This window comes from Solanum dulcamara, chromosome 12 (genome assembly GCF_947179165.1).
Source record: "Solanum dulcamara chromosome 12, daSolDulc1.2, whole genome shotgun sequence".
In the NCBI taxonomy this organism is placed as follows: Eukaryota; Viridiplantae; Streptophyta; class Magnoliopsida; order Solanales; family Solanaceae; genus Solanum; species Solanum dulcamara.
The window spans coordinates 10,264,222-10,287,520 of record NC_077248.1 but is presented as its reverse complement, the minus strand read 5'-3'; the positions used below and the strand labels follow the sequence as shown (position 1 = coordinate 10,287,520).

The 23,299-nt window shown below is 33.8% G+C and overlaps 1 protein-coding gene and 1 pseudogene across 1 annotated transcript; both read right to left on the bottom strand.

Moving 5' to 3' along the window:
* Positions 1-9,205: 9,205 nt before the first annotated feature.
* LOC129876684 (laccase-4-like) lies at positions 9,206-12,236 on the bottom strand. The gene is made up of 6 exons (XM_055952171.1): positions 12,112-12,236; positions 11,860-12,011; positions 11,115-11,359; positions 10,880-11,008; positions 9,616-10,542; positions 9,206-9,487 (listed from the first exon to the last, which is right to left on the bottom strand). The coding sequence occupies exons 1-6, from the start codon at positions 12,196-12,198 to the stop codon at positions 9,357-9,359; spliced, it is 1,671 nt and encodes a 556-aa protein (XP_055808146.1). The 5' UTR covers positions 12,199-12,236; the 3' UTR covers positions 9,206-9,356.
* Positions 12,237-16,040: 3,804 nt separating this feature from the next.
* LOC129876064 (jasmonate-induced oxygenase 4-like) lies at positions 16,041-22,584 on the bottom strand (annotated as a pseudogene).
* Between the last annotated feature and the right edge of the window lie 715 nt (positions 22,585-23,299).

The following is a 23,299-nucleotide window of genomic DNA, read 5'->3' as shown; positions in this document are numbered from 1 at the left end:
TCTTTTCTTGAAGAATGGTTGTTGCTAGGAGGGTAGTGGGTGGGAGAGTGGGAACTTCCACGGATGCAGTTAGGGTTTTTTAGTAGAGAAGAAAGAATCAATGGATGTGACGGTTGGAGAGTGATGAGTGTATAGAGATTTACAGGAGATTTGATGGGCATTGATGATATTCTGACGAGTGATTTGAGGATGAGGTGACGGTTAAAATCTCGAGGTCAGCGTGCTTCTTATTAAAATTTAGAGAGGAAATATGAACTTTCCGCCCATTTGGAATGTATAATATAGGTAAGAGGACCAGGTTCAAGAGTAATGTACTAGTTGGATATATGAACATATATTTAAGATGTACTGTAGTAGTAAAGACCAAGAGGATGAGTGCCTACCTGTCAAGGGAAGGACCTGGTTCTTGAGTGCAGTCAATTTGTTTCTCCATCTTGTTATAGAAAACTAAGGGTAATATCATCAGACCGTAGCTGTAGTATTTCTTTGAACATAAGTGTGTACTTGATACGGTACACGGGTGAGTTAGTAAGTCACATTATATCTATAAAATAAAATCACTACTTATCAATTGATTTGCCAAAAAGGGAGGTTGGTCAGTTTGACTGGTAAATTAGACTAAGGTGCCAGTCTGTTCTTCTCAAATTATTCTTTTCCTAATGCTTTGGTGAAAATATCAGCCACCTGATCTTCAGTTTTACAAAACCTCATGTCGTACATCAATGTGCTTGGTCCATTTATGTTGGATCGAGTTCTTAGCCATGTTCATCACACTGTATTGTCACATCTTATTGGTATGCATCCTATAATAATTCCAAATTCCAAGAGTTGTTGTTTTATCTATAAGAGTTGATCACAACATGACGCAGTAGCTACATACTCCGCTTCAATAGTGGATAGGGAAATTGAGTTTTTCTTTCATGTGTCCCATGATATCAGACTTGGTCCAAGAAAATATGTCATACGTAATGTGCTTTTTCTATCTACAAGATATTCTGCGTCAGCAAATCCAACTAGATCGAAGGATTCTCCTGTAGGATACCAGAAAACTAGGTTCTGAGTTTCTTTAAGGTAACGTAGTATTCTTTTGAAGGCCTTCATGTGTGACTCCTTTGGAGATGACTGAAAACGTGCACATAATCCGACACTGAACACTATGTCTGGTCTACTAGCTATGAGGTATAGTAGGGATCTAATTATGATTCTATATTTTGTGTCACCGGCTGGGAAACCAGCTTCATCCCTGTCAAGCTTAGTAGTGGTGGCAATATGTGTGTCATGTACTTTGGCATCATGTATGTCAAATTTCTTCAGTAGTTCTTTGATGTACTTATGTTGATTAATTGATGTTCCTGATGATGACTGGTGGATTTGAAGTCCAAAAAAGAAGTTCAACTCTCCCATTATGCTCATTTCAAATTCACTACTCACTTACCTCCACCCACGACCGGTAGGTCCTGAGTTCGAGTCACACTGGAGGGGAAATGTGGAAACACTATAAATCCTCCAAAATGAGGGGTAAAAAAAATTCACTACTCATAAGTTTGGCAAACTCGACACCCATACGTGCATCTGTTCCTCCAAAAATGATACCGTCGACATATACTTGCACGATTAAGACATAAGGGCTCTTTTTCTTGAGAAACAGTGTATTTTTGATCTTGCCTCTTATATATCCATGTGTAAGAAGAAATATGGACAGCCTATCATACCATACACGTGGTGTCTTCTTGAGGCCATAAAGGGCTTTATCCAATTTGTATACGTTGTTAGGATATTCATGGCTTTCAAAACCTAGTGGCTGACGAACATACATTTTCTATGCAAATGCGATCAACATTTGGATTTCTTCTATTCGGGCTACTGGAGCGAATATCTCATTATACTCAATCCTTTCCTCTTGATTGTAACCCTGAACCACAAGCCTAGCTTTATTTCTTGTGATAGTTCTCTGATCATCTAGTTTGTTCCTGAATACCCATCTTGTTCCTATTACTGTTCGATCTTGGGGTTTGGGGACCAGGTTCCATACCTTACTTCGCTCAAACTAATTTAACTTCTTTTGCATGATAGTGATCCAATCCGCATATAGAAGTGCTTCTTTAATATTCTTAGGTTTTATGACTGATAGATATGCGGATAAGGCATATAGGTTCCGTAGTTTAAATCTCGTTTGAATTCCTGAGTCAAGAGGAGTGAGCAGGTTCTGTATAGGATAAGAGCTTTTGTGTTTCCAGATGTTTGTCTAACTTCTTTCTCCTGTGACTGGAGGATAAGGATCAGGTTCAATAGAGATGATGTCCATAGTTGGAAGAGTATCCTCAGTACGCTCATTTGGTTTATGATTTAGGTCTGGAGTTTCGACATTATTGTTTGAAAGTTTGGTGTCCTCATAGTCAGCATCATCAATATCTCTTTGTAGTAGGTTCGTCATACCCATCTCATCACTATTGCCCTGCACATCTTTCTCGACCAAGTGATTAGCTTCGTCAAATATAACATGTGAACTTTCTTCGACACGATTGGTTCTTTTATTGAAAACTTTGTAGGCTTTACTTTGAGAAGAATATCTAAGAAAAATTTTCTCATCACTTTTGGCATTGAATTTTCCTAAAGCATCCTTGTCATTGTTGTGTACACAACATACACAGCCAAAGGCCCTGAGATGCGCTAAATTTGGTTTTTTCCATTTATTATTTCATAAGGTGTTTTATTGAGTACATACCTAATCATGTATCTATTAATCAAGTAACATGCAGTGTATACAACCTTTGCTTAGTACCTCTTAGGAAGACCACTGGCAATCAACATGGTTCTTGCCATGTCTTCCAAGGATCTATTTTTACGTTCCACTACACCATTTTGTTGTGGTGTTTGTGGTACAAAAAATTATGATCTACACTATTTTCAGCAGGGAACTCAAGCAACTTAGAGTTTTCGAATTATTCTATAATTAGATCTGATGCTCATTAATTCACATTTTAATTTCTTTTGAACTAGTTTTACAAAAATTTCAAATACATCATATGTCTCATCTTTTGAACTTAAGAACAGAGTTCATGTAAATCTAGTGTAATCATCAATAATAAGAAACACATAGCTCTTACCTCAACAACTTTAGACTCTCATTGATCCACATAATTCCATGTGCAACAGTATCGGGGTCTTCTTTGTGCTTACCATATTCTTTGGTTTGAATGATGATCTCACATGTTTTCCTTGCGCACATGCTCCATATACTTGATTTTCATTAAATCATCTCGTTGGCAGTCCTCGCACCAGTTGTTTAGATATTGGTTTATTTATTATTGAGAAGCTTGCATGCCTCAGTCTCTAGTGCCATAAGAATGAATTATCATCAACTACACTTAGGCTTTTGAGCATTGGTGTTTCTGGGCCCATAATGTCAATTTTGAAGACATTTTTATGCCTTTTTTCTATAAGGACTAGTTTCTTTGAGTTTGCACTAATTACTCTGAACGCAATTAATGTAAAGAGTACATTATTTCCTCTATCACATATTTGTGATACGCTAAGAAAATTATGTTTTAATCCTTCAAACATAGTATACATTGTTTATTACTTGAGAATGGGAAGGTCTAACTTTGTCAATTCCCATGATTTCACCTTTCTTTCCATTTGCAAAAGCTACGGTTCCTCCATGGAAACCATTTAGTAAGAGGAAGTTATTTTTGTTTTCTGTCATGTGTCTTGAACACGCTCTATCCAAGTACCATTGCTTATGTCTTCCTCTTACCTATTCCTGCACAATCAATTATAGATTAATTTTGGGCACCCAAATCCACTTGGGTTCCTGTTTGGGAGTGAAATGATGAATTAGATTTTTCTTAGTCCATTTAGGTAGGAGATTATATTTGTGAATCAGTTTCCTGATTCATGTTCTATAAGACGTTTTCTTCACATAGGTTAGATTATTTTTAATAGCCATGTTCTCTTTTGACGTATGTATGTTTGATGACTATTTTGTTCACAGTGAGTACGTGGCATATCATAACAGTTTTCACCAGATTTTATAGAATTATTCTTGAAACCTATTTCATGTTTAGTTGAGGATTAGCTTCTTTGGATATCGTCAAGGATTATGAATGACTTTGTCCATCTCATATTGATCTCTAATTCCTTTTTAATTTTCTCAAGTTCCTCGAGTAGAGCCTCATTCTTTTTAGTTAACGACTGTGACTCATTGTTTAACCTCTTTATAGTTTCATCTAGAGCAAGGTGTACATTGTTTTATACATATTTTCTTTTCCTAAAGGAGTTTAGTCCGTTAATTTTTTCTTGAAGATTTTTGTTTAAGGCTTTTAGAGTCTCATTCTCTGTTCTCAAGGGTGAATAGTCATCCAACATATGTTTTTTTGCAGCACATGTTGTATGATATGCATCTATGAGAACACCAAATAAAGATTCTAGTTTCCTTTTGGAATAGAAAAGAAGATTTTCTTTGATTTGATGAAAACTTACCTTGGTCTGCTTGTTGTCCTCTTCATCTTCTTTTGAATTTGTTCCAGCCATCAAAGCTAGGATTATATCTTTTGACTGATAATGGTTCTCCTTATCATCTGACTGAGCAATTGCTACTAGTGTTAAGAAGTCGTACTCCCTTTCTCCTTCCATTGCCAGTAATGACTGATTTCCAGCTTCAGTCCCATCAGACTCTTTTCCAGGAGAATTTCCCATGCTGCAAAAGCTTTCTTCACAGTCAGGTCACCCTCTTGATTGATCATTCTTCAATTTGTAAGGATGTATTGATCACTCCTGACTTCCTTTGTTCTTTCAGAGTTATTCTTTTTGTACTCCAAAGCCCATAATGAACAGAATTTGATGAAGTGATCTAGACTTTCACACTTGTGACATAGTTGCTCTCTTAGGTCTTTGTTAGTGGTTCTATGAGGTTATCTCCTCTGACTTGTTTGTCCTTTTCTCAGCATTCTTTGAAACCTTTTTGTCATCAGTTCTATATTCTCCTCTTCAAAGTCATCTTTCTCCGTTGCTTTAAGAACCAAGTTCTTCTCTTTCCTTTTGCCTCCGATTTCTTTTTCTTGGTTCTTCTTTGTTTCATAGGTCAGTAGACTTCGAATGAGTTCATCTATCATCATCGTTGTCGAGATTACGTGCCTCAGTAATTGCCTCTAATTTTCTTTTCCATGATTCAGGAAGAATACTCAAGAGTTTCCTGATAGCTTTTCCAGTTGGAATCACTTCTCCTAGAGAATAGATTTCATTGATTATAGTGGTGAACCTGATATGCATATCTTGAATTATTTCTCCATCCATCATTCTGAACAGTTCATACTATCGATTCAGATTATCGATTTTGGATTTCTTGACTTGATTAGTTCCCTCATGAGCAGTTTTCAAGGTGTCCCATATTTGCTTTTGCATTCTGACAGATAGAGACTCTGTTGTATTCATCTGGACCTATTCCATAAATTAAGATCTTCTTAGCCTTTGCATTTCTTTGAATTGCCAGTTTGTCTTTCGTATTCCACTCCTTTTTGTCTTTTGGTACCTGTGTTGTCCCATCTGTTCCAGTGTTCATAGGAATAGTGGGTCCATTAGGAATAACATTCCAGAGATCTGGACTATCTCTTATCAGGTGATCCATTATCCTGTTTTTCCACCATCCGTAGTATTTCCCATTGAATAGTGGAGGCGTTGTCTGTGATTATCCTTCTTGTGCAATATTTGAATCTTTAAGTAAAAAGACTTGCTCTGATACCAATCGAAGAAACTTATACCACCTAATAATTTCAAGAATCAGGTTCTGAACTAGTAATACGAATGTAAACAGTAAAGACAAGATACAGAATTTATTGTGGAAAATCTCTTTTTTCAAGGTAAGAAAAACCATAACCTACCCCTCGTAGAATTTCCATCAAACTTTACTAACCTTCAAAGAGGGGTTTTAGATTACAACTCCATAATCAAGGAACTAGCTCAAGTACCTAAACTCTAACGATTAACTATAATCGAAACTCGAACTCACAAGAAGTCAAACCCACTTCTTGTTACAAGTCTCACTTTCTACCTTAAAAAATTATAACTCAATAATATTCCTAAGTAGATTCAAATACATGAATTAACTTTCAGAAAGAAAACCTAACTCTAGTTCTTCTTTCTTCGATGTTTTGCTCTTAAATTGCTATCTTGCCTTTTGCTTTGAGAAATTCAATATCAGATTTGCAAAAAACCCATTAATCCTTTGTGCGACCTTTTCTTTTTATAGCATTGGTTTTTTAAGACCTAGTTGAGTCCTACAAGGGAAATACAACTTTACTTTTATTATTTTTCCTTATAGGAGTCATATTGTGCCGTCTTTCTTTATTTCTGCGTCTTTGACTTGGATAAAGATTTGTCCAGTTGAGTCCTACAAGGGAAATACAACTTTAGTTTTATTGTTTTTTTCTATAGGAGTCATATTGTACCGTCTTTCTTTATTTCTGCGTCTTTGACTTGTATAAGGATTTGTTCAGTTTCCTGCGTCTGCCTAATGCACCGTCTAACAAGTGCACCTGGTTTTCAATTGTCATTATCAAAACCTACTTGAATGTTGTCAACACTATCTGTATATGGACTTTTAAAAGTATATTGTCTCACGCACGATGTCTAAATTAATGAGGTCAAAAGAACATTACCTAACTAATTGCTACAAGTAGAATTCCTGTCAATTTAAGAGTTACAGTACAATTTACGAATATCAGAATGAAGATATTCGTGACTAATTTGGTGAAACATAGACCACCAACTATTTCTTCTACATCAAGCTCGTATACTTCCAGACCGTTTATTGTTTGTGATTAAATAGGTTTCGACTTAGGGTGGGTTCGTTCATAAGTGATATTACGCATTAACTACTCCCCTCCCCTCCACCTCATCCCTACCCCCCTCGCCCAACTCCCAACCATACTAATGGTGAAGTCATAATTTAACACGTGTTAGTATTGGGGATAACTTATTTGATTATGAGTTTCACACGTGGTACTTCGTCAAAATTATGGATAAATTTGTGTCAAATTATAATGAGAGGGTTGTGTTTGAACCGAAAATATAACGGAAAAATTATATTTAAACCGAAAAGTGATATATTTAAATTATTTTAGTATAGAAGTATATTTGATCCTTTTACAAAAAAAAAAACAGGTTCCATATTCCCCTATTAACATAATACTCCCTTTGTCTCATTTTATGTGACGCCCTTTCCTTTTTAGTTCGTTTAAAAAAGAATGTTTTACTATAATTAAAAATAATTTATATTTAAAATTCTTCTTTTACTCTTAATTAAATGATTCTCAGCCACACAAATATTTAAGAATTGTTTTAAATTACAAGTTTCAAAAGTCTTTTCTTTTTTTAAACACCATATCAAGTCAAAGAGTACCACATAAAATGGGATGGAGGAAGTACTATATTTTTTTCGACAAATGAGGATTCAATTAACCTAGGCTCTCCCTGGCCCAACGCCAACCCTCACCTTCCCTGCCCCATTCTATCCTCGACCCCTTTTTCACCGTATCTGACTAGATTATATACCTATATAAATATTCTTCAAGACAAAGTTCTTTGTAAAACATTTTTCTTTCATGTCAAGCACACCCTTAATATGATTATGTGTTGCTTAAAATTAAGGGAGGTAATTACGTGAGTTAAACACCTGTTTGGTCCACAGTCAATTGCAAAATATATCAGTAAAGTTTGTAGTGGTCCTATTAAATTAGAGTAGTAGGTTAAGTAGGTTTGATCGTCAATTCTCAATAAATAACCTTTTTTTTATCATGCATTTTCCCAATTCTAACCTACCAAGTAAAAATGAATACAAGAGTCATGAATAGTAGCTATGATCATCATAACAAGCCAACAAATTTATTTTCTACTAACAAAAAACCAACTTCTTCATCTATTTGGAGTACTTTTCAAAGAACTTCTTCTTCTGGATTTTATCCAATGAGTATTTTGAAGGATATAGGAACTAAGGTGGGCAGTGCACTAAGTTTTTTTTCAAACAGAAAAAGGTATAATTCACGTAAAGTAGTCTCTTCGACAAGATTGGCCAGATCGAGTTCTTATGCTGAAAGATTTGATTCTCAAAGAGCTGAAGCCATTGAGGATTGCATCCACTTCTTGAATTTGAATTCTTCATCTAATTCACTCCAGAGATCCAATTCTGTTTCCTGAGGCTGTGACAAGGTGGCAAGCAAAGGGGTTCGGTAGAATTTAGTAGCTTAGTTATGTCCACATTCTATATGTGTGTACGTCAAGAAATTTACTTATTGTATAAAATAATTTATCTAAACTGAGTGGATCTAATTGCCTCTGAATATAAAGTGAATTAGTAACTTATTCATTTTCTAAATAAACATCTATTTTTAATATAGTGGACGGAGTGATTGGTTATCCTCCTCCTTAAACACTCATAAAATTGCATAAGCATGCTGAAAAGTCATTCATAAATAAATATCAAACTTCTACACCAGTTACTTTCTCTTAAATAGTCATAATCGATGAAATTGTAAAACTATACGATTCGTCAGAAAAGGGCATAATAGTTACTTTTTTCTGTATAACAGGATTATTAGTTACTCGTTGGATTTCTTCAGGACATTTCCCACTAAGCGATTTATATGACCAATTTGGTCGACATTTTTGGTTCATAAGAACAGAGGTATTCTTCTTCCTCTTTTCACTATTGATTGTCGACTCCAACTTGTTTGGAATTAAGGTATAGATGTTGCTCTCATTACAAACTAGTCCGAATGGTATACCTTTTAAACAGAGGATGAAAATCTATTCATGTAAAAGGTACAGAGTAAAGAGATAATGACAGACAACATTGACAAAAATATGATTATTTTTTTCTATAGAATTGACACAAGTTTTTTTATCATCAGCTTACTCCTCTGCAACTATTTAACTTTTTGATCCTTTTACACCTTATACTACAGCAAATTTTACACAAGTCGTGCAATTTGGTATGCCACATCATGATATGTTCTATGGACTAATAACGAGCCTCGATGTGGATACTTTCGTTTATTTAAGCAATTGTCATTCCATAACTTATCTAGCTAGCCAAGGTATTCAATTCCAAATGTGAAAAATACAAACTGTCCATATCTAAGGACTTAGCAAAGGGCATTAACTAAAGCAAGAGGAAGAGATGGAAGAAATACGCATCATCAAACTTTCTATTAGAAACCGCAAAAAGAATGTATACGTACAAACTTCAAATTATTATCATATAGATTTGCTTGAGCAAAAATTTTCCAGTTTCACTCAAGAAATGAATACAAGCAATTTTCTTAGCTTTCAGCCTTTGCTGTGTTCCTACATTCAAAATTTTAGCATTTTGGAAGATCCTTTGGAGGGGGCAAAAGTGACTCATTAGGACCTTTGCCATTATCTACAAGGAACGCCATCTTCAATCCCCACGTCGTATGAATCTCTAAATGGCAATGCATAAACCAAACTCCTGCAAATTCATAAGATGCCTCGTGAATTTATGTTATATACGTTGATAATGTCAAAAAAAAAAAATTGAACTATTGGTGCAATTTAACTGAATGTAACATGTTGTTTCTTTCATTTTTTCTATAGTACCTGGATTGTCAGCGCGGAATCTTATAGCTACCCATCCTCCTGAAGGCACTCCAATTGTATTCCTCTCAACAGGATCGACAAGATTAAAATTGTTCGGATCTGTTTTTGGATTAAAATTTCCTATCCCTTTACCAACAGCAAAGAAATTGAACCCGTGCAAATGGATTGGATGAGTTTCAGGGGATATAATTCCAGTATCTTGCAAAACTAATTGAACTTTCGCGTTATAAGGCAATCGATAAACCTTAGTCCCACTCATCGTAGCCAAATTTGTTGGTGGTGTTCCAGTATAGTTGAATTTAAACGGCGGATTTTGAGGAAAATCTGTCGTATAAACTCCTTTGATGCCAAAGAAATGTGCCTGTAAAATCGCTACAGTTGGCATGGTAAACGTGACGTTATTTATACTAGCAACGACTCTGCTTCCATTCCCCTGTTTGCAAGTAGAACAGGGGTTAACTCCTAACCCCACCGTGAAAAACAACGAATGATCCACATTTTTTGGTACTCTAGCAGGGTATTTATTCGAATTAAGGCTTCGAAGAGAGTCAATAAAATTGTTAGCCACAGGGGTGGCATTTTTGGGAGGGGTGTTAGTCAGGGTAGTAGTCGAACTAGCTAGAGTGCCCGAATAATGTAACGTGGCTGTTGCAGTCGCGTTATCGACTGCTATAGGTGCATCCATGAAGGGAGAAGCAGCAACCATGTATTTCCCTGAACCTTGATCAGCTGTGACAATTACATTTGTGGTTTGGCCTGGTGCAATTATAATTGTTTCTGTTTTAAAGGGTTTTACATAGGTAGCGTCTACTTCGACCACGGTCATTTTGTGACCAGCAATTTTGAAAAAGAGTTCTTCATTGAGTGCAGCATTGATTACTCGTAACATGTAGGATTTTCCAGGATCAACACTCAATGTGTATCCACCTGCATATTCAAAAATCAAAATTTATTATATTTCACATGAATTATTTTGATGGATTTAGCATGTAGTGTATTTTTTTAGACCTGTTACAATAGGTTAAGTTTAACTTTTACACACTCATAGCATAAAATGGATTTTACATTACCTAGTCACCCAAAAAAAATTACAGTGTCAATGTATATAAGTTACATTCTTTCTAAGTAATAACATAATATTCATCATGAATGGTTACATGTTATTGTAGGTAACTTAACCTGATAGAATAAAAATAATTATACACGGTCAATGTACAAAATTTAAACTCATCAATTTTTCAAATAAACTAGTTATAGGTATTACCTTGGGATGGACAATTTGAAATGGCTCCAGGATGACCATTAATAGTGTGAGCATCAGAAACATTAGGGGCTAATCCTGACTTAATGGCTTGATTAATCACAGCTTCAGTATCAGATTTCCACCATTCAGCTGCATTAGATCATCAAATTAAGCTAATTAATCTTATGATCTCATTTTGTAGCAAATTGAATTATATTTTTTCTAAGGAAAAAAAAGTGGAGTAATTTATGTTCACCTAGAACAACTACAGCTTCATGGTCAGGTTTTGGAAATGGATATGGCACACCAAGCTTAGGCAAAATGACAATGGCACCATGCATAGTGGCTCTTAGCCATAGAATATGAGCATGCCAAAAGAGTGTACCCCTTTGACCAGTGATGGTGAAGTTGTACACATAATTTTGACCTGGCTGAATTGGACATTGCGTAATATATGCTGGTCCATCTGACCAACCTGTTCTAAGTTGTCTCACACCATGCCTATCAGAAAGACCAAATAATTAAAAAAGATGTATTGTGTAAAGCAAAATGAACCAATTAAGTGAATATAATTGATTGACAATGGAAACTAATCTTTAATATTTTCAAGGGGAGCCTAAATTTTATGCGTCACAAATATTTATACAATCAAGTCACTTATGATTCAGGGGCATAGCTAAGTAGGCGTAAGGGTTCAACTGAATCTCTTTCATCGAAAAATTATACTATGCAAATATAGAAAGAAAAAATGAGTTCTTTGGTTATACATAAATTTATTTAAATCCCTTAACATACTGAAAAATTCAAGTGTCGTAGTAAAGGGGTACAAAAATTACTTTAGATCATTTGCTCAAATCTTAGGTGTGACATTATTGTCATTGCCGGTAAATATGTACAATAAACATTACTTAGTGACCTTATAAAAATTGTAACTAACATGCTATAATTGGTTAAACTACACGTGTCATGCAAAAATCTTTGTATTGTTGTATATAACTTACCAATGGATAGAAACATTATATTTGACATGGTTAACAACATTGACGAGCACAGTGTCACCTTCCCTAGCATAGATTGTTGGTCCTGGGAATTTTCCATTAACAGTGGCAATGGGCTTGCTAGAACACAATCGGGTCGTAGTCTTCATCATCACCTGTGTCAAACCAACCATCTTACGTATGTTAGTTACTATAACAAGTTAAATTATACTGATATCGTAAAAAAAAAATATTTCCTTTTTTACTAACACTTACATTAAAGTTGTAACGTCGAATCCGGCATTCAACGAAAGCTGGAAAGAAGCATGCAAACAAGAACAAAATACGAAGCCAAGATTCCATTTTTTAATTGTCTTTTTTTTTTACTAATAGAAAGAGAAATATTAGTTTTGTTTTCATTGTGATAGATGTCTTTTAGACTTGTATATATATAGGTGAAAAGGCCCTTTTTAATTTAATTTTAATTTGCTGCTGAGTCGTTTTTCTTTAGTTTGGTGATGACATGGATATTGGGGTCCATCTCTAAGACAATAATAACAAACTTTCATTCAAATTCAATTCTAATAATAATTTTTAAAAAATTAACAACAAACTTTCATTAGGTACGTAATTCTTCCCCAATTATTTCTTGCGTGTTACATAAAGTACAAACTCTGTGGACCACTATATGATTTTGCAAGTTAAAGCTATTTTTCTGTGTGGGTGGAAGAAGTGCATATCATACGTATTCATTCATTCTTGATTTGAAATCTTGGTTTGAGTACTTTTATATATGAAGTTATTTTTAATAAAGATTATTTTATTCTCAAAATGGTTAAATTTAATACCCAAAAAGTTAAAATGAGAAAAAGTTAGAAAATTAATACCCAAAACTAATGACTGTCAAAAGCCATATGATTCTTGTGTTTCTTCATGTCCCCACATGCAACTAAATTCGATAAGCTCTACGATTAACTGCCACTAACTTAATGTCGCTGTCAAAAAACTAAGTGACAAAAAAACAATTTTTAAAGGTATCCAGACATTTCCCTTTTTTTAATTTTTTAAAAAACATTGTTTGGTGGAATTGATTTTTTGGTTAATTTTTTAAATAAAAAAAAATTATTCACAAAAAATCGATGGTTCAAATATAATTTCAATTTCTAAAATATTATTTTTCAACTTTAACGTCGAAACTATTCTTTCCTAATATATTTACTCACTTCTTGTGATACTTAGGCAAAGTTTAGTAATTTTTGTCCAAAAAAAGGAACTCAATATTCAGCCTATCCTTTTCTTTAACAATAGCGACAATTAGTAGTATTTTAAATCAGTCATGTAAAGGAAAAGAAAGTGAAATGAAAAAGAAAGATGTGAATAAAAAATAAGGAAATTAAAATGAAAGAAAAAGCACCTAACGTAAGGTAGTTTATCTTTTCTTTTCTTTTTTTGCTTTCTAGATTATTAACAAGATTAAAAAAACATTTTAATCAAAAGTGAATCACAAACTTTCCTTCACTAAAAAATTTAGAGTATTATGACTATTATCAAGAAATATATTAGTGCCTCTTTTTTTTTTTGGTCACGTTTATTTTTCACAAGCCCTTTAAAAAATAATAAATTAAAATAAATTATTTCTTTTTTTTAATCTCAATTTTGTTACTACTCTTTCTTTCATCACATTAATCTCCTTCCATATTTATTAGCATAAGGGTAAAATAATAATTAAAAGAAATCAACTCTCTTATTCGTCAAAAATCGCAAATATTTTGATGTAACTATTTTTACTAAACGGAACAAAGCTAGCAGTTAGTTATTTGAAATACAACATAAGAAGTGTTACTTCCGTATGAAATTAAGTTCTATACACTGTTAATATAAAAAAATTCTTACACAATCAAGTCATTTTTATTCTTTACCTATGATAACAAATAAGCTATGTATCTTACTCATAATATAACAAGCTTATTTATAAATATTTTTTAGCTGACCTAATAACCTAAGAAAAAATTACATATAGATAGCCAAGGAGGAGATGGATGTTTTGTACTATTGTAGAATTGTCTTCGTGTCAACTGAAACATATTTATTTTCTGAGACCAACAATTAATTTGAATCGTAATCTTCAATTTTCCATACATAAAAACTAACACCTTGTATAGTAAATAAAATATACAGACCAAATCTCTTTGCCCCCACCCCTACCACCCTCCACAAGGAGGAGTTGTTTCACCAAGTTTGGATGAAAATTATGGAGAAGTAATTATTGGGAAAAAGAAAAAAAACTAGATATAAAAGAGAAATTCAATGTTTTGTTTTTATATTTTGCGTATGAGGGAGAAGTAATCATAGTATTGCATAACTTGTTTAGAGGATAATAGGTAATATACCAACCAATGAGTTAATTGGTACATTGTTTCAAAGCTAAGATTAACCTAATCATCCTCCTCTCCCCAACAAAGGTATCACTGCTTATAGTCTAGCTTCATTAATTTGTGCCTCAGTGAAGTGTCTTTCCTTAATGAACATTTTGAATTCACTTTCATCTGCTAGCAGATGGTATATTATGTTTCACTTTCATGTCAAATATATAAATCAAATTTTGTAGTTCATATAATTGATATGAAAGTTAGGGAAAAAAGAAAAGCAAGATGTAATATTTTTTTGAGGAATTTTAGCATATAACCACTCAAAAATAATTTAATTATGCTCCATAGTTATAGTTTGCTAATTACGATTTGTAACTACAATTAGAGGGATGAGAGAGGCGACCGAGATTGGGAGAGGGAGGAGAGAGGCGATCGATAGAGGGCAAAGAGTGGAGAGAGGCGAATTGTATATGTATATCTATCAAATAATTGTATATATGTAACAGGTATACACATGTAATTGTATATCTGACAAGCAAGATTGGGAGAGGGAGGAGAGAGGCGAGCGACAGAGGGCAGAGAGTGGAAAGAGGATAATTGTATTTGTATATCTACCATATAATTTGTATTTGTATATGTATAAACGATGAGAGAGGAGAGAGGGGACGTAATTACAGTGAAAATTAAGCTGCGAGCCGTAATTAATTCAAACTATAACTACATTAGCTAATTAACTAATATATGTTTGCTTATCCGCTTAATTTCCCCTATTTTTTTTCTTTAAGCACTTGATATCTGAAGCACATTGATGCAATTAACTTTTGGGAAGGTCAATGATCTGCCTATTTATGTAACACAACCTATTTTAACTTGCTTACTTGACACACTTACGTACCACTATCAAGAGCAAGGAGAAGCGTTCTTTGGAAAAATTATTCACTTGAATTTCTTTTGGTTTTGTTTATTGGTGATCTTGTGTGTGTAATTTGCGATTTTTTCCTATCAATTAACACTAGTTTGGCGGATTTTAATTCTGGTAAGGGTGCCCTGAAACCGTTATCATACAAAAGGCAAAGCTTTTAGATCCCTACAGTGTCAAATGGCAAAGAAGTAACAGGTTGCTCATACCTTCAAAAAATCTGGTTGGCTTTTGACAAGAAAAAATGATCTTGTCGTATGCTTATATTGGCGTACTCAAAATTTTCTATAAGCTGTGTCCTCATTTAAAGGAGTAAAAAAATATCAAATCATTGTAACGTCTTGTTAGAAAATAAAAAAAAACACTACTTCAATTGTATTAATAAAACACAATTCAAGTATTCAATAACTCTTTGCAATGGTACTTTTCTTGATAAACCATAATAATTCTTAGGGTGCTAGTCCTGGTATTCATTTTCCTTGTCGTGAATAGATATGAAGAGATCAATATCAGTAGAAATTTGTTCGTTCTGTTTTTGGTTATTTAAAAATTTCAGGGAACTTGATATTATGTCTGTGCTGAGTTAGCTATCAGTTGAACCACATTTATATGTAATTTTGTTTGTTGAGAAGCCGCAGATCTTGACACTATGTATGTGCTAATTATGCAAATGAAAAGTGTACATGTAGGTTTTCTCACTTCGAGATGCTGGTGATTTAGCAGAAAATGCAACAGTATAAGTAAGCTTGGAGCCATATACTCATTATGAAGAACTTCATCATGTACTGAGGCATTATTAATCATGGATAAAGGTGGTGATTGTGATGACAGATCCAAATCCTAGGGTCGCTTCAACTGGTGTCGGTAGAATAAGAGATGCAGGAATTGAAGTGATAACAAGTGTTGATGAAGAACTCTGCAGGAAACATAGAGAAGTTTATATACGTCAAATGATACTGGTAATGATTTATAGATTGTTCCGACGCTGAAACTGCACTTTTGTTCCATTTGAATCATTAAAAAGGACTGGAAACATGAATCTTTCTAAGCTTTTATTGTTGGTAAACATAAATCATCTCATCATGCATTTGCATTCACAAAAAAGTATTTTGAAATTATCTTGAATAATCTTCAGCTTTTAATGCATTCATCCTTGGCAGGGAGCGCTTCCCCGAATGGATCCTATGTGGTGCGAATCCGAATAGTCGGCCTCCAATATTGCGGTACTAGACACTGCATAGAAAACCAAAAAAAGAGGTAAATTTTTCAATGGTATTATCTTAGTTGAGTTCTTCGGGCCTTGGTAGGCTCACTAACAAGCTTTGACACCCTACATAGGAAAAGGCAAGTATAATCTTGAAAGGCCTTTGCTACTATAACAGTTATTGATGTTGATGCTCAAAAGTCCCATGCACAGGTATCATTTAAGTCATCTTCAACAGGTATGTATATATATATTACTCCTTTTTCTATCATAGTCTTTTAAAATGAAATCTGCATGAGAACTATTAGAATCTACAAGGAGTTTAGATTAAGATATATGCGAGATGATAAATGGATCTTTCAGATATTGGTTATAACTTAAAGGTAAGGCGGTGCTGAAAAAGATGGTCATGACTGATGAGTGATAAAGACTGAATGAACATGCTAAGGGAGCAATGGACTGTTAATGTATACTCTCCCAGTTTGAGAAGTATTCTGTTCTTTTGGCAAAGCAGCTTTCAGTTCATCCTGTTTGGTAAATATTGTGCACTAACAACAACATACCCAGTATAATCCCACAAGTGGGGGTCTAGGTAGGGTGAGGCATATGCAAATCTCACTCGTACCTTTGGTAAATATTGTGAATTTAGTATATTTTGTAAATGAATAACAATAGGTTCTAGACCAAACTGTTGTCTTTCTCCTATTCAAGAGCTTGCATTTATTAGAGCGTGTGCAGATCTTAGTGTTGGGCTCGTGCACAGCACAGGCAACCACGACTAGTAAAATACAAATAGAGGAAAAGAAGGAACTAACATACTGGGGTTGGATGGAAAAGAAAGAAAGGGAGCTTTTTGTTGTCAGCTAATGAAGTTCTTGGCATATCTTTTGTTATCTAGTTTTGATGATCAACAAACTATAGGACATGATACACGGACCTGATCGACCTGATCCCATGAGCAAGTCAAGTTGCAGACTAGCCAGCACTAAAGCTGTCATCCTCTATTGTGGTTGGCAAAACTAGCAGAGACAGCAGACCTGAAGCCAATCAAATGTATCCTAGGTTGTGGATCTCCAAGGTATATACTCAAACCTTGGACAACAAAGTGAGTTAGTTTCTCTCTCCAAGATTTGATAATCAAAAAACGTGTGTTGGTGTTCTCTCAAGAAAAGAAGAACTTCAACAAACGTTGCACGAGACCTGATAGAGCTGCTCAAGATACTCTGCGTTGTAGCTGTGTTGTAGTTTGAGTCTTATGTGTAATATTGTAAAATCAGTTCCTGATGTATAAAGGAATCTTCATTATTTGCAAATGTATTGTTTTACTTTGACTTCATTGCTAGAGTTAGTTTTGGAGTGTGTTTGAAAAGTCTACATCATTGAGGGGCAGTGGTGTAGTGGGCCATAGTGACATTGCTTAGGCTTGAGTCTTGTAATAGTGATGTTACAAGCAAAGGGGTGAAGAGGGTTAGTAACTAGGTACAATAGGTTGTAATAGTTTACTTTGCTCTTGCACTTTAGTGAAGATTGACAGCTAAATCCTGAGGGTCAGGTCATGGTTTTTCTCCCTTGAACAAGGATGTTTTCCACGTAAATATTGTGTGTCATTTTACCTTCTGCACTTACTTGAATATTCTGTTGATCGACTGTGTCAAGGGACCTGATCCCCTAACTCATGTGGTGGACTCATATATTCTAACATCTTTGCTGCTTCTATTGGTCTTTTCCCCTGCTGATAGCTTTGGAAGAAGAGTGCAACATAATTTCTAACGTCCTTGTACGCTCTTGGCCTTTCCTCATTGATAAGCTTCTCCACTGGTCCAATCCCAACATCTACATCTGGCATAATGAAAACAGCAAGGGTGTTTCTTTCTCGTTCTGCATTCGTCACCACCCTGTGCAAGAGGCTCTTAAAAATGCCATTGCTCATTATCTGCAGCAAGGAACAACAATTCTGAGAACTTTACATGTGTACAACATTTTGTTGGAATATATTAGAGATGGTAATGCTAAAGAAGAACATTTAATCAACAACCAATTCAAGTCGCCACGATTAATTGTAAAAGAAGAAAGAGAACTTTGGATAGGAAAAATAGGTTCGAGGCACGTTAACTCACTGATTTCAGAGTAGACTTCCATTGCCACCTGAGTGCAAATAGTAAAGTGGCGGCGTCCTACTCCTAAAATACACTTAAATAGAAGTTCAGCGAACTCTTATATCTCTTGACTTCGTTTATAAAATTTGGGAAGAAGGACAATGGACATTTGAAGGAGATGAAATCATAAAGAGCCAAATAATGTACATCTCAAGTACAGATTTTCTGCAATGGGATTAATACTTCTTCAGAGTGATAATACCTTTTTTCAAAAAAAAAATGGGGATAAGGGAGGGGAAATAGGGAAGGAAATTACAAGGTGGAATATCGAACTCTTACCAACAATGTGAAAGATCAGGTAGTCAACTAACTAACTAATAAGATTCCCCAGCGATCATACCTTTCAGTGAAGAGATGTATCCTAAAACGGTTGGATGCATCTCTTCATAAAAGAATTTTGTCTTACCAAAAGATGCATTAAATTTTGAATCACTCAAAAATAAATCCAACATATTTGAAGCCCTTCAGCATGATTTAGTTTACTCTTTCTTACCTCAACTTGATCTCCAACATTAACGAGTAAACCATACGGGACAACAGGCACTCTGAACCATTGATCATCTTTGAGAACCTGAAGCCCTTCAACTTCTTTGTCTTGCAACAGGATGGTAATGGCCGATGAATCAGCATGTTCTTTGACTCCGAGTACAACATCAGGCCTTGAACACGGAGGATAGAAGTTGAATCTTGCAATCATGGTTCCGCGTTCTCCACACTGGTCCAGAAAGCAGTTCTCCTCCACGTTCAATGATGCTGCCATGGCCTTTAGGAGGGACTCACTCAACAACTTCATATCTTGACATATTCTTCAAAAATTTCCCTGCCAAGGAGTAATTTGTTAGCCGTATGAGTCTAATTTGTTCATTTCGGAGTAAAAACAGAGAAGATGTACCTAAAACATTCAGGTTTTGGGGGCCAGAACTGTAGTTTTCTTATATCTTCAGGGAACACATTTAGATACAATCTATCGGACCAATCAAGCCTTTGCTTATCTGTAAGAACTTTATCATTTCCGTATCCTTCAATCTGATCAACTGTTCTGGCATATTTAAGCTTCTCTTCAGTGGGAAGAGCAAAGAACTGTTTGCTAATTTCATGCACTTTGTCAAGAAATGAATCTGCCATTCCAGTATTTATGACCTGAATTTCCAATATCATAAATGTTAGATGGATATTGCAACCAAAAGTGCAGAGAGCATATAGATTTTGTGTTAGTGTCCGTTTCTGTTAGTACTACTTTACTATCATCCCCTTGTGATACACTTTTTCTTTACTATTCATATTTCTTAGATGAAGTCGATTTAACATATAAATTTAAGACATAATAAATAAACAAACATTCAAACTTGGCCTCATTTACATTACTTTGTTTTTGAATCACAATGTTAAAATTATAATTCATATCTAATATTTATTGAGATTTTTGTAGAACTGCTCAACAACAGTCAGACAAGTGGGTAATGTTGGAGAGAACCAGAAAAGTTTGGGTAGAGTCGGATATAAGTGTTGGCAAGGTAAGCATCCAAACTTTGCCTTCCACCATCACATATTCAACTTCCATCGACAAGGAAGTCGTTATCCCTACGCCTCGTGTAGGGTTTTTTTTTCCGTATGTATGATGAACCCATAGCCTGAAAGCTAGATCGGCCCTTCATTCTTTTTCACAAGTTCATTTTCTTTAGCTTTTGGATCCTCTTTCTATTAAGAAATATGTCAAAAATACATTTGAACTGTCATATTTTTTTGAATTTCATACTTAAACTATTTTGAGTGTGAGTTTCATATCTAAACTATCATTTATTAGTTTGAGAAACACACATCTCTCTTTTATTACACTTTCATCATAGTGTATGTATTACATCCTCTCTTTTATTTTAAAAAAATTGACACATCACACTCCACATAGACAAAATATTTCACCTTGACAAAAATTAAATAAATTATTAATATTAGTTAAAATTAAATATTGAAGTATTACTATCCCAAAAACTATATAATAGAATAAAATATAAAATATTTTTCTTATCATACTCCACCACTTCCTCTCACCGTACCCCCCACCCCACCCCAAATTTTTAATTTTTTTTATAAAAATTTTAAAAGAAATTCTTACCCACCTAATCCTTCACTTTTAATTTTTTTCTCGTTTTGTGTTTTATATATATATATATATATATATATATATATATATATATAATTGTTATAAGACTTTTTTTAAAATAAAATTTTATTTTTTTATATTCGATATGCAAGTAGAAAAAATATTTTTCAAAAAATACATGTACATATCTAACACAAAACGAGAAAAATTTAAAAAAAAAAAAAATTAGGAGCGGAGGTTAGATGTGGTGGGTAGAATTTTTTTATTAAAAAAATAATTTTTTTAGGAAGGAGTGGGGGAGGAGGTGAAGTCAGAATTTTTCAAAAAAAAATTATAAAAGAAATTTTTAAAAAGTATAAGGGCGGGGGGTGGGGGTGGGAGATCAGGGGTGGTAGAGTTGGGTGAGAAAAATATTTTAAATTTTATTTTTAAAAAAAATAACTATTTTTTAAGAAAATAATTTCTTTTTTTCTTGGGATAGTAATACTTTAAAAGTCTATTTTATTTTGTCAAGGTAAAATATTTTATTCATTTGCAATGATATGTGGGTTAGGGTTTTTTCAAATAAAAAAGAGAGAGCATTATACACACCACTGATGTATTTTTTAAAACTAATAAGTAATATTTTTGGTATGAAATTCACACTCTCAATAGTTTAGGTATGAAACTCAATAACAGGTGATAGTTAAGGTGTGTTTTTGACACTTATCTCTTTTGTTAAAGAGTTTCAAAAAATAAAAAGACTTAAACTTGAAATCCCAAGGTGAATTTTTGAACCCCTAATGACTAACTAATTTTTCCCAAAAACTTGAAAACTAATGTTTGATCATATAATTTGTTATTACTTGACAAATATATTTGGCAAACATCCCAAGTTTTCAAGTTCTAAAAAAAACTAGAACTTGGGCCAAAAACTAATATCTGGCAAGTTTTAAAAATTTTAAAAATTACCTCAAATTTTTATATTTTTCCTTATAAAAACACTCATCATTTATTGACTTCCACTAATATTTATCTACCAACTTACACAATCAACGTGGTCAACTAATATAATTAAATAACATCTTTATCTATTAATAATAGAATAGTTTGTTACTACTTCCTCCGACAAAAAATAGTTTGAGCGATAAGATTGAGAAAAAAGAAAAAATTATTTTTAATGCGATTAATGTATTGCTCTTGTCGTATTATTATTTTTTTGTTGTTAATTATTGTCAATTATGCGTTATAAGTTTATTTTAACAAAACATGTTCATTATAAAATAATAATACAACTTATGGATATTTTTAATAATTTTTAAAATTTACAAGTACAAAATCATATTTTTGAAACAGTCAAATATTCTTGAGAAAAATTGTGGTCAAACGCATGAAATTTCACCAAAACTCCATTCAAAAATAACTTACCAAAAATATTTAAAAATTTGAGGCCAAACAATAGCTAAGTCAATCTCTACTCTTGTATTTAAAAGATTCAAAAATTGTAGATGTATGTAAATATAAACATTATCTTGTAATTTATTGCCGGAGATGATTAGAGCGAATACCTCCCCTCCCTCCTAGATCCATCCGTGGAGAAGGTAATTATAAGGTGGTAAATCGAAAACTTAGGTAACCTACTAAGATTCTCATTTCTTTTCTTTCCGTCAATAACAAGCTAAGCAAGAAAAAGAAAAAAATCCATTTCCAAGATTATAAAAATTAGACCTGGATGCAGCCACAAAACTTGAGACCTGATTGAAGTTTGTTGAGCTCTTGTTGTCTTGCAGGGGATGTGAGAAGGCTAAGATCAACTTGTGGCACATCCAGCAGGGGAGGAGAGGTATTGATTGATCCTTGTGCATGAATATAATTTTCTGGAACTTGATTGTTATTTGCTACTTCTTGTACTGATTTGGAAACTGTTTCTTGAGTTTCAGCCATGGTTTTTCTTTGTAAGAAGCAAATCTTAGCTAGTCTTACATCTTTTAAGCAAATAAATTTGGAAATGTTTAAGAGCAAGTGGATATTATTTTTTTAATGTAAATGGGGCCACTTTCCACTATTTTTCTTTAAATGTTGCCTCTACAATGTAAGATAGAGATAAAAAAATACAAACACGGCTTTCTCTTTCGTTCTCCTCTTTACTTTCTCATTCTTATTTTGTGAAGTTAATTTATTTTATAACACATTACCAACACGAGCCTCCATTGCTTTGAGCTATATTTTTAAGAATGTAACAAAAAGAGGTAAGAATTTTATTTTCTTAAAATGTCTAATATCTCAAAACTTGAATTTATTGCTCTTGATATTTCTGGAAAAATCTACTCATCATAGACACTAGATGCCGAAATACATCTAGAATCAATGGGTCTGGCAGACACCATCAAAGATGACAATACGGCATCTAGTCAAGATCATACCAAAGTCATGACATTTCTCCACCACCATCTTGACGAGGAGTTAAAATTACAATATCTCACATTAAAAGACCTCCTTAAACTGTGGAAAAATTTAAAAGAAAGATATGACCACCTAAAGTTGGTTATGCTTCCACAAGCATGTCAGATTGGCTAAATCTCAGATTAATGGATTTTAAAAATATAATTAAATATAATTTTGTCTTATTTAGAATTATAGCTCAGTTAAATTTATGCGGAGAAGAAATCACTGAGCAAGATAAACTTGAAAAAACATACTCCACATTCCCACCCGCTAATATACTCCTGCAGCAGC

Coding starts and splice junctions, on each gene's coding strand:
- LOC129876684 (XM_055952171.1), bottom strand. CDS start 12,198: ATGGAATCTTGGCTTCGTATTTTGTTCTTGTTTGCATGCTTCTTTCCA. Junction 11,360..11,859: donor TATAATGTTTCTATCCATTG/GTAAGTTATATA, acceptor TCTTTCTGATAG/GCATGGTGTGAGACAACTTA. Junction 9,488..9,615: donor ATTCCGCGCTGACAATCCAG/GTACTATAGAAA, acceptor ATGAATTTGCAG/GAGTTTGGTTTATGCATTGC.